General features: G+C 43.8%; 1 protein-coding gene across 1 annotated transcript in view; it reads left to right on the forward strand.

Moving 5' to 3' along the window:
* Positions 1–4,506: 4,506 nt before the first annotated feature.
* Positions 4,507–12,442, forward strand: part of svild (supervillin d) — a gene marked incomplete at its 5' end in the record, with an annotated part of 77,826 nt that continues 69,890 nt past the window's right edge. Inside the window, 2 exon segments of the mRNA XM_045217550.1 lie at positions 4,507–4,607; positions 9,816–9,930. Of these exon segments, the coding sequence (XP_045073485.1) occupies positions 4,507–4,607; positions 9,816–9,930 (216 nt within the window).

A 12,442-nucleotide genomic window follows, 5' to 3' on the forward strand; every position in this document is an offset into this window, starting at 1 on the left:
GTGTCGAGGCCCAGATCAGGGGAAGGGTACCAAAAAAAATTCTGCAGCATTGAAAGTCTCCAAGAACACAGTGGCCTCCATCATTCTTAAATGGAAGAAGTTTGGAACCACCAAGACTTTTGCTAGAGCTGGCCGCCCGGGCCAAAGTGAGCAATCGGGGGAGAAGAGACTTGGTCAGGGAGGTGACCAAGAACCCGAAGGTCACTGACAGAGCTCTAGAGTTCCTCTGTGGATATGGGAGAACCTTCCAGAAGGACAACCATCTCTGCAGCACTCCACCAATCAGGCCTTTATGGTAGAGTGGCCAGACAGAAGCCAGTCCTCAGTAAAAGGCACATGACAGCCCGTTTGGAGTTTGCAAAAGGCACTTAAAGACTCTCAGACCATGAGAAACAATATTCTCTGGTCTGATGAAACCAAGATTGAACTTTTTGGCTTGAATGCCAAGCATCACGTCAGTAGGAAACCTAGCACCATCCCTACGGTGAAGCATGGTGGTAGGAGCATAATGCTGTGGGGGTGTTTTTCAGTGGCAGGGACTTGGAGACTAGTCAGGATCGAGGCAAAGATGAACGGAGCAAAGTACAGAGAGATCCTTGATGAAAACCTGCTCCAGAGCACTCAGGACCTCAGACTGGGGCTAAGGTGTTCTTTCCAACATGACAACGACCCTAAGCACAAAGCCAAGACAACGCAGGAGTGGCTTCGTGACAAGTCTCTGACTGTCCTTGAGTGGCCCAGCCAGAGCCCGGACTTGAACCTGATCGAACATCTCTGGAGAGACCTGAAAATAGCTGTGCAGTAACGCTCCCCAGCCAACCTGACAGAGCTTGAGAGGATCTGCAGAGAAGAATAGGAGAAACTCCCCAAATACAGGCGTGCCAAACTTGTAGCGTCATACCCAAGAAGACTCTAGGCTGTAATCGCTGCCAAAGGTGCTTCAACAAAGTACTGAGTAAAGGGTCTGAAGACTTATGTAAATGTGATATTTCTGTTTTTAATTTCTAAAAATCATCAGTTTTTACTTCGTCATTATGGGGTATTGTGTGTAGATTGAAGAGGAAAGAAAACAAACAATTTAATCAATTTTAGAATAAGGCTGTAACCTAACAAAATGTGGAAAACGTCAAGGGGTCTGAATTCTTTCCGAAGGCACTGTATGTGCGTTTGTTTATACAGGAGTTTGTTATCTTTTATAATATATTGAATTGAGCTCTGAGGCTGTAGACCCTGGACCACATACAGGAAAAGAGACTAGTGTAGTGGTGGTGTGTGTTCATCTTTGAGAATAGTTCAAAACCATAGATAAAGAAATATATATTCAGGGTCATATTCATAAGGGCCCATGGTAAATTTTTTTCAATGGAGAATGAGCATTTGTTATTAGACAATTTTGTGTTGTTCCTCCCTGTTTCAGTCCTTTTTTTTATTTGGTGCCTAATTAATACAACCCAGGCACCAAATAGACAGAGACACTTATACGTTGTAGACTTTAGACCGTATGGTTCTCATTGACATCTGCTTTGCTGTAGGTCTGGGCTCACTTGTTGTCCAGTCCCCTGTGTGTTCTCTTGGTTTATTTATACTGAGGGCTCCAGTCCAGCACTGGCTGGCTGAGAAACAGACTACTCAAGGGAGACAGAGACACAACTCTCCTCCCTCCTCCTCCATCTCTTTCTCCTCCTCCTCATTGAGTTTGTGAATGGAGCCACTGTGTGTGAAGGTGTGCGTGTGTATGCAAAGACACACTTTCACACACTTTCCATTCACTAGGGCTCATTCTAACTACTGTAGCCTTTTCCCATGGTGTGTTTGTGTGTGTGTGTCTTTGTATGTCACCGGCCTGACCCTTTTACACTGTACCCATTAGTGGGACAATGAGAGAGTACAATACCAGCCCAACTTCCGTGGACAAAAAATAAAATAAAATGTAATAATAATTTATTACATTTGTAAAGCGCTTTTCATTATAGGAGAATAATCAAAAAGTTAATATATATATATAACTAAAATACAAAATAAATTTAAATAAATATATATATATATATATACACTGCTCAAAAAAATAAAGGGAACACTTAAACAACACATCCTAGATCTGAATGAATGAAATAATCTTATTAAATACTTTTTTCTTTACATAGTTGAATGTGCTGACAACAAAATCACACAAAAGTTATCAATGGAAATCAAATGTATCAACCCATGGAGGTCTGGATTTGGAGTCACCCTCAAAATTAAAGTGGAAAACCACACTACAGGCTGATCCAACTTTGATATAATGTCCTTAAAACAAGTCAAAATGAGGCTCAGTAGTGTGTGTGGCCACCACGTGCAGAACCACTTCTTTATTGGGGGTGTCTTGCTAATTGCCTATAATTTCCACCTGTTGTCTATTCCATTTGCACAACAGCATGTGAAATGTAATGTCAATCAGTGTTGCTTCCTACGTGGACAGTTTGATTTCACAGAAGTGTGATTGACTTGGAGTTACATTGTGTTGTTTAAGTGTTCCCTTTATATTTTTGAGCAGTGTATATATTTACAGTGCCTTGAGAAAGTATTCAGACCCCTTGACTTTTTCCACATTTTGTTACATTACAGCCTTATTCTAAAATGGATTAAATATATTGTTTTTCTCAGCAATCTACACACAATACCCCATAATGACAAAGCAAAAACAGGTTTTTAGACATTTCTGCAAGTTTATAAAAAATTAAATACCGAAATACTTTATATACATAAGTATTCAGACACTTTGCTATAAGACTCGAAATTGAGATCAGGTGCATCCTGTTTCCATTGATCATCCTTGAGATGTTTCAACAACTTGATTGGAGTCCACCTGTGGTAAATTCAATTGATTGGACATGATTTGGAATGGCACACACCTGTCTATATAAGGTCCCACAGTTGACAGTGCATGTCAGAGCAAAAACCAAGCCATGAGGTCGAAGGAATTGTCCGTAGAGCTCCGAGACAGGATTGTGTCGAGGCACAGATCTGGGGAAGGGTACCAATAAATGTCTGCCACATTGAAGGTCCCCAAGAACACAGTGGCCTCCATCATTCTTTAAATGAAGATGTTTGGAACCACCAAGACTCTACCTAGAGCTGGCCGCCCGGCCAAAGTGAGCAATCAGGGGGAGAAGGGCCTTGGTCAGGGAGGTGACCAAGAACCCAGTGGTCACTCTGACAGAGCTCCAGAGTTCCTCTGTGGAGATGGGAGAACCTTCCAGAAGGACAACCATCTCTGCAGCACTCCACCAATCAGGCCTTTATGGTAGAGTGGCCAGACAGAATCCAGTACCAAGTTTGCCAAAAGTTTGCCAAAAGGCACCTAAAGGACTCTCAGATTGTGAGAAACAAGATTCTCTGATCTGATGAAACCAAGATTGAACTCTTTGGCTGGAATGCCAATTGTCACATCTGGAGGAAACCTTGCATCATCCCTACGTTGAAGCATGGTGGTGGCAGCATCATGCTGTGGTGATGTTTTTCAGCGGCAGTGACTGGGTGACTAGTCAGGATCGAGGGAAAGATGAACGGAGCAAAGTACAAAGAGATCCTTGATGAAAACCTGCTCCAGAGTGCTCAGGACCTCAGACTGGGGCGAAGGTTCACCTTCCAACAGGACAGCGACCCTAAGTACACAGCCAATACAACGCAGGAGTGGCTTCGGGACAAGTCTCTGAATGTCTTTGAGTGACCCAGCCAGAGCCCGGACTTGAACCCCATCGAACATCTCTGGAGACACCTGAAAATAGCTGTGCAGCGACGCTCCCCATCCAACCTGACAAAGCTTGAGAGGATCTGCAGAGAAGAATGGGAGAAACTCCCCAAATACAGGTGTGCCAAGCTTGTAGCGTCATACCCAAGAAGACTCAAGGCTGTAATCGCTGGTGCTTCAACAAAGTACTGAGTAAACGGTCTGAATACTTATGTAGATGTGATATTTCCTGTTTTTGCTTTGTCATTATGGGGTATTGTGTGTAGATTGATGAGAGAAAATAAGTATTTAATCAATTTTAGAATAAGGCTGTAATGTAACAAAATGTGGAAAAAGTCAAGAGGTCTGAATACTTTCCGAATGCACTGTGTGTATATATATATATAACCTTATGATGAAAGCAACAATCAAAGTGTAGGAGGAAGGATAGGCCAGCCGGTAGAGATGAGTCTTAATGCCTGCTTTAAAAGTCCCAACAGTATGAGCAGCCCTGAGATTGTCAGGAATAGCCATATAGAAGGAACCAAAAAGTATAGTTTACCTTTGGGGACAGTAAAACCACAATGTCGCCTCCCTAGGGATGTAGTAGGGTGAAGTTGCCCATAGACACTGATCTTGGGTCAGATTTGCATTTTCCCTTGCTAATGGTTGAGGGTAGAATTAGGGAGGAGAAGCTGATTCTAGATCTTTATCTAGGGGAAACTTCACCCTGAAACCCCCGGGGACACTGTCTAATGTGGGAAATACTGATAAGGCCCTTTTCCCTTTTCCACCAGGGGCTGGAGAAGACTGAAGCGTCGTCTCCCCTGACAACAGAGGGGAGCAGCCGAGCGCACACCCAGCCAATCACAAGCGAGGAGATGGTGGCGGCAGGCAGGTAGGCGGAGTCGAAGAGATATCATTGTATTATATTTATAAGGTCATGGGATTGTCTACAAATGTGCATGGTGGTAGACTCAAAACATAAACATAAGCACACACACACACAGTTATTATTTAAGTGTTTCCTGGTGCGTGGGAGGAACATGCCACTGTAGTCTGCTAGTCTAGTGAGTCAGCACAGATAAATACACAGTACACAGTACAGTCAGCCTGTCAGATAAGTAGTATCACACGGTGGTGGTGTACGTGTGTGTGTTTATGCGTGTTTATGTGTGGGTGGGTGTGTGTACGTGCGTGACCATGCACATCTGTTTCTTTGTGCACTTCCAGTACAGCAGTGTTCCCCAATCCTGGTCCCAAAGGGGGTGCACATTTTTGTTTTGCCCTAGCACTCACATACCTTAATCAATTCAAAAGCTTGATGATGAGTTGCTTAGTTGAATCGTGTGTGAGTGCTAGGCAGAAACAAAAAGTACACTGCTTTGGGCAACACTGCAGTACAGAGTTAAAAGTGTAATGATGCAAATGATATGCAATGATCATTTTGCTCATTTGCATCATCATACATTTTGCTCTATATTGAAAGTGCTCCATCTTGAAAACTTGATTGCTAACATCCAACATAAAAAAATATATATTAACATTGGACTAATGAACAAAATACTATAAGAAATTATTTTAGTAAAACATCCCTTTCAGAGCACCTACCACTCCATTCAGGAAAGCTGTGTCTAGTAACTTTTGCTCCATCGCCTCCACATCCTGGACACCCCTTGACTTTTTCCACATTTTGTTACGTTACAGCCTTATTCTGAAATTGATTAAGTTGTTTTTCACCCCCTCATCAATATATACACAATACCCCATAATGACAAAGCAAAAACTGGTTTTTAGAAATGTTTACAAATGTAATATAAAAAATATAAAAAATATATGACATTTACATAAATATTCAGACTCTTTACTCAGTACTTTGTTGAAGCACTTTTGGCAGCGATTACAGCCTAGAGTATTCTTGGGTATGAAGCTACAAGCTTGGCACACCTGTATTTGAGGAATTTCTTCCATTCTTCTCTGCAGATCCTCTCAATCTCTGTCATGTTGGATGGGGAGTGTCGTTGCACAGCTATTTTCAGGTCTCTCCAGAGATGTTCGATCAGGTTCAAGTCTGGGCTCTGGCTGGGCTACGCAAAGAGATTCAGAGAATGCCACTCCTGTGTTGTCTTGGCTGTGTGCTTAGGGTCGTTGTCCTGTTGGAAGGGGAACCTTTGCCCCAGTCTGAGGTCCTGAGCGCTCTGGAGCAGGTTTTCATCAAGGATCTCTCTGTACTTTGCGCCGTTCATCTTTCCCTCGATCCTGACTAGTCTCCCAGTCCCTGCCGCTAAAAAACATCACCACAGCATGATGCTGCCACCACCATGCTTCACCGTAGCTTGGCATTCAGGCCAAAGAGTTCAATCTTGGTTTCATCAGACCAGATAATCTTGTTTCTCATGGTCTGAGAGTCTTTAGGTGCCTTTTGGCAAACTCCAAGCAAGCTGTCATGTGCCTTTCACTGAGGAGTGGCTTCCGTCTGGCCACTCTACCATAAAGGCCTGAATGGTGAAGTGCTGCAGAGATGGTTGTCCTTCTGGAAGTTTCTCCCATCTCCACAGAGGAACTCTGGAGCTCTGTCAGAGTGACCCCTTCTCCCCCGATTGCTCAGTTTGGCCGGGTGGCCAGCTCTAGGAAGAGTTTTGGTGGTTCCAAAGTTCTTCCATTTAAGAATGATGTAGGCCACTGTGTTCTTGGGGACCTTCAATGCTGCATAATTTTTTTGGTACAATTCCCCAGATCTGTGCCTCGACACAATTCTGTCTCGGAGCTCTACGGGCAATTCCTTCGACCTCATGGTTTGGTTTTTGCTCTGACATGCACTGTCAACTGTGAGAGCTTATATAGACAGGGGTGTGCCTTTCTAAATCATATCCAATCAATTTAATTTACCACAGGTGGACTCCAATTAAGTTGTAGAAACATCTCAAGGATGATCAGTGGAAACACGATGCACCGAAGCTCAATTTCGAGTCTCATAGCAAAGGGTCTGAATACTTATGGAAATAAGGTATTTCTGTTTTATTTTTAATAGATTTTCAAACATTTCTAAACCTGTTTTTGCTTTGTCATTATGGGGTATTGTGTGTAGATTGATGGTGTAAGGGAAATGTATTTAATCCATTTTAGAATAAGTCTGTGGAAAAAGTCAAGGGGTATGAATATTTTCAGAATGCACTGTAACTAGCCATCGCTAGCTAGATCGCTCAACAAGGCTGACTATAGTTTGTGCGAAGTGACGAGGCTAGCTCACTCAACAACACACGTCCTATTGCGCAACAATAAGCCAAGGCCTAGTTTGTAGTGACACGGCTAGCTACAGTGGGGAAAAAAAGTATTTAGTCAGCCACCAATTGTGCAAGTTCTCCCACTTAAAAAGATGAGAGAGGCCTGTAATTTTCATCATAGGTACACGTCAACTATGACAGACAAATGAGGGGAAAAAATCCAGAAAATCACATTGTAGGATTTTCAATGAATTTATTTGCAAATTATGGTGGAAAATAAGTATTTGGTCAATAACAAAAGTTTCTCAATACTTTGTTATATACCCTTTGTTGGCAATGACACAGGTCAAACGTTTTCTGTAAGTCTTCACAAGGTTTTCACACACTGTTGCTGGTATTTTGGCCCATTCCTCCATGCAGATCTCCTCTAGAGCAGTGATGTTTTGGGGCTGTCGCTGGGCAACACGGACTTTCAACTCCCTCCAAAGATTTTCTATGGGGTTGAGATCTGGAGACTGGCTAGGCCACTCCAGGACCTTGAAATGCTTCTTACGAAGCCACTCCTTCGTTGCCCGGGCGGTGTGTTTGGGATCATTGTCATGCTGAAAGACCCAGCCACGTTTCATCTTCAATGCCCTTGCTGATGGAAGGAGGTTTTCACTCAAAATCTCACGATACATGGCCCCATTCATTCTTTCCTTTACACGGATCAGTCGTCCTAGTCCCTTTGCAGAAAAACAGCCCCAAAGCATGATGTTTCCACCCCCATGCTTCACAGTAGGTATGGTGTTCTTTGGATGCAACTCAGCATTCTTTGTCCTCCAAACACGACGAGTTGAGTTTTTACCAAAAAGTTCTATTTTGGTTTCATCTGACCATATGACATTCTCTCAATCCTCTTCTGGATCATCCAAATGCACTCTAGCAAACTTCAGACCGGGCCTGGACATGTACTGGCTTAAGCAGGGGGACACGTCTGCACTGCAGGATTTGAGTCCCTGGCGGCGTAGTGTGTTACTGATGGTAGGCTTTGTTACTTTGGTCCTAGCTCTCTGCAGGTCATTCACTAGGTCCCCCCGTGTGGTTCTGGGATTTTTGCTCACCGTTCTTGTGATCATTTTGACCCCACGGGGTGAGATCTTGCGTGGAGCCCCAGATCGAGGGAGATTATCAGTGGTCTTGTATGTCTTCCATTTCCTAATAATTGCTCCCACAGTTGATTTCTTCAAATCAAGCTGCTTACCTATTGCAGATTCAGTCTACCCAGCCTGGTGCAGGTCTACAATTTTGTTTCTGGTGTCCTTTGACAGCTCTTTGGGTCTTGGCCATAGTGGAGTTTGGAGGGTGACTGTTAGAGGTTGTGGACAGGTGTCTTTTATACTGATAACAAGTTCAAACAGGTGCCATTAATACAGGTAATGAGTGGAGGACAGAGGAGCCTCTTAAAGAAGAAGTTACAGGTCTGTGAGAGCCAGAAATCTTGCTTGTTTGTAGGTGACCAAATACTTATTTTCCACCATAATTTGCAAATAAATTCATTAAAAATCCTACAATGTGATTTTCTGGAGAGAAAAAAATCTCAATTTGTCTGTCATAGTTGACGTGTACCTATGATGAAAATTACAGGCCTCTCTCATCTTTTTAAGTGGGAGAACTTGCACAATTGGTGGCTGACTAAATACTTTTTTTCCCCACTGTATTTCCCTCATTAAAATGCAAATCAATTTATAACATTTTCGACATACGTTTTTCTGGATTTTTGTTGTTGTTATTCTGTCTGTCACTGTTCAAATAAACCTACCATTTAAATTATAGACTGATCATGTCTTTGTCAGTGGGCAAACGTACAAAATCAGCAGGGTATCAAATACTTTTTTCCCTCACTGTAAATGGCTCCTAGCCTCCCACGCATAGGCTTCTTTCTGTCCTTAACACATTAAAACTGAAACTAAGTAATATAATATAATACTTTAAATAAATAAAAAAATGTGTAAAGTGGATCTGAAAACTAACTGAAAATAAACTGAATGTCAAATAAAATTCTTAACTAATAGAAATAAAAATTTATGTAAAAACCCAAACTATAATAACAGTGGTGCATGCATGGTGTTTCTGTATAATCAGCTCTAGTATTGTCTGGTTGCAGGTGTCTACCACTGTGTCATGTCCACCTAGTGTGTGTGTGTGTGTGTGTGTGTGTGTGTGTGGTAGATAAGGAGTGGGTGGTATGTCAACGCGTACCCTCCCCCTACCCTAATGGAATTTGACCCGTTCAACTGATTGTCTTCAGTTTCATTCTGAGACCAGCCACTAATATTATAACTGTCATGAATTTGTGTCTGTGTCAATATTCATTCCTTTATAAATTCCACACATAACCTTGTTGCATTCACTTTCAGTTTATAGGCATGGGACACTTTTTTAAGTGTTCTACCCACATTTATGGTGCTAGGAGTTATTTAAAAAAAGGGTTTTCATTTAATTGAATACACATTTTAATGAATATACGTTGGAATTGTGGACAACACAAACGCACTCACTGATTTTATTTTACACAAATTATTTTATCAGAAGCCCTGAATGAGGCCAGTGCCACTATCAAATCAGAAGTCAAGATACATTTAGTGCCCATGATAAACACAAATGACAGCCAGCCAGCCAAGGTGTCATAATAAAGGGGAGATAGTTGGTGGCAGTAATAAAAGTGCTGGTAGCCTACCTGTATCAATGCCATCCTCAATTGTATTTTTTCTGTCCATCATTGTCCCTCTCCCTACTCATTCTCTCCCTATTTATTTCTCGATCTCTCGCTCGCTCTCTTCCTTTGTCTCTCACTCTGTCTCGCTCTCTTCCTTTGTCTCTCACTCTGTCTTTTTCTGCAGCCCTCCCAAGGAGGAAGAGTCTAAGGGCTCAGAGATGCAGGAGACTACAGACAAGCGCAGGTCGAAGGGGGAGCGCTCCCACACACAACCGGTCACTGAGTTTGAGGTGAAGAGGGTGAGTCTGTTAAAAATGAGGGTGATAGTCTGTTCTATTATAAGAGGAGTGTATTGGTGTATGCATGAGGATGTTACAATCGGATGAGTATGTTCTTAATCAATCTGTAGGGTATGCGTGAGGATTGATTTGTGTGTTACAAAGATGGATCATGCATGTTCATGCTGAAAATACACTTATTGTGGGTGGTAGGTACAGGCCAGGGTAGGCCTATTAGCAATGGAGTCTGCTTTTGAAGATGGGATGAAAAACGTCACACTGTAAATAACCTTTATCAGTGTTGCAATTCAGAAACATTTAGCAACAACATGCATCAACTCCTCAAATTCTTTCAATTTTTCGTTCATTTCTACCTTCTACTCCTATCCTCTATTCCCTCTGTCCTTATTTCTCTCCACCTCCTTTCTTCACTTCCTTTTCCTCATCCCATTCCTCTCTCTCTCTGTCAAATTCAAAAATGCTTTAATGGCATGAAGGACAAGGTCAGTGTTGCCAAAGCTAAGTGATACATATTAAAGAATAGTAGCTATTATACTAAAGAAAACAATACTAAAGGAGTATTTCTCTCTAATAAAGCCCTTTTGTGGCGAAAAACTCATTCTGATTGTCTGGGCCTGGCTCTCGAGTGGGTGGGCCTGCCTCCCCAGTCATGTGAACTCCATACTTACTTTTGTGTGTGTGTGTGTGTGTGTGTGTGTGTGTGTGTGTATGTATATATATATATATATATATTGTGATGTCACGAGAGGCTGTGTCCTGGAGGGACGTTACATCCCCCTGAGGTGGCTGCAAACCCAGACAGCTATGGCTCCATCTGCTGGTATGGTCGGGAACTCCACCCCTCTATGGCCAATCTTCCCACGCAGCTGAAACAAATGAGGAGCTGATGAGCTGAAGGTTTGGGAAGGGAAGAGACACAGTCTCCAGGCTGGGCTCTCTGGAGGACAAGAGTGCTGCACGTCCACTTCCATGAGGAATATAAGGATTTGGAGATACTTACCTTTGGGAAATACTCACCTTTGGATATATGCACCTGTGGAAATACGTGAGAGACATTTGGAAGGACTTTTTGCTGGGTTGGCCACTAGCTGCAACGTGGACTACAGTAAGGCTGGGGAAAAGTTATCCGAGCGAGTGAGAATTATGATTTTGGATGTGGAAGAGACATCCCTGAACTGTTAACCCTTAAAGAGCCACAAGAGAACAGAATTTTGTTATATTTTCGTTAATTTCCCAAGACCTATAATAAAATCCTTGTTTTGTTTGAACCTGGTCTCCTTGCACTACTTGAGCAATCCCGCTGAAAGCTGTGTAGCCTCTCGTGACGTCACAGATGGTGGAGAATACGGGCACGCTCAAGCGTTAATAGTGCATGTCAGAGGAGGATACCGAAGGTTTGATCACCCAGTTTTCCAAGTTGGCCGTAGGCTCCCCGCCGACTGAAATGGAGGACATATTGAAAGCCCTTGTTGCTGGCCAGCAAGCCCAGATGCAAGCAAACGTGGCTCTCTTGGAGGAGCAAAAGAAAGCCAACCTTCTGAAGGCAGAGGAATTGCAGTTGCAGAGACAGAGGGTTGTCCAAAATACCCGCCCAATAAAGGCAAGTGACTTTATATCTAAGATGGGAGCTACCGATGACATTGAGGCATACCTGCATGCATTTGAGGCCACGGCCACTAGGGAAGCCTGGCCCAAGCAACAGTGGGTTGGTCTGTTAGCCCCCTTTCTAACCGGGGAATCGCTGAATGCTGTCCGGGACCTGGGCCCTGACCAGGTTACTGACTATGATGCCCTGAAGTCTGAGATCCTCAGCAGATATGGACTCACAAAGTTTGGTATGGCCCAGCGCTTTCACAGCTGGACCTTCCAACCAGACCAACCTCCTCGGGCGCAGATGCATGAACTTGTCCGAATCGCAAGGAAATGGCTGGATCCGCAGAGGAATACAGCAGCGGCGGTGGTGGAGGCCGTTGTGGTGGATCGTTACCTACGCGCCCTGCCTTATGAGGCAAAACGGTTCATCAGTCAACAGGCCTTGACCACGGCTGATCTGACCGTGGAAGCTGTGGAAAAGTACCAGGCCACAGCGGAGATGCTGAATGCTTCCCGAAAAGACCCCAGGAGTGCGGCCCCACCACAAATGGGAAGAACCCGTCCAAAGGACCCCAAGGTCTCGAACCCAGCCACGTCAGGACTTATCCCGGCTCCAGGGGGAGCCAGAAACCAGGCGGGTCCAAGAAGAGTACACCAGGAGGGGGAAACTCGACAGTGTTACCGGTGTGGGGAGATGGGACATATCTCCTGGCAGTGTGGGAAACCAGCCGATGAACCTATGCCCACTGCGGAGTCCTCCAGCTCAGCACCCACACACCGTTTTGCCTCGCTCTTGGGAGTCGTAGATGGCGGCCCAGATCGACCCCCCACCTGCCCGGTAACTGTGAATCACCATGATGTGGAGGCCTTACTGGATTCTGGTAGCCGGGCCACCCTGGTGCGTAAGGATTTGGTGGGC

This window comes from Coregonus clupeaformis, unplaced genomic scaffold (assembly GCF_020615455.1).
Source record: "Coregonus clupeaformis isolate EN_2021a unplaced genomic scaffold, ASM2061545v1 scaf1113, whole genome shotgun sequence".
NCBI classification, from domain to species: Eukaryota; Metazoa; Chordata; class Actinopteri; order Salmoniformes; family Salmonidae; genus Coregonus; species Coregonus clupeaformis.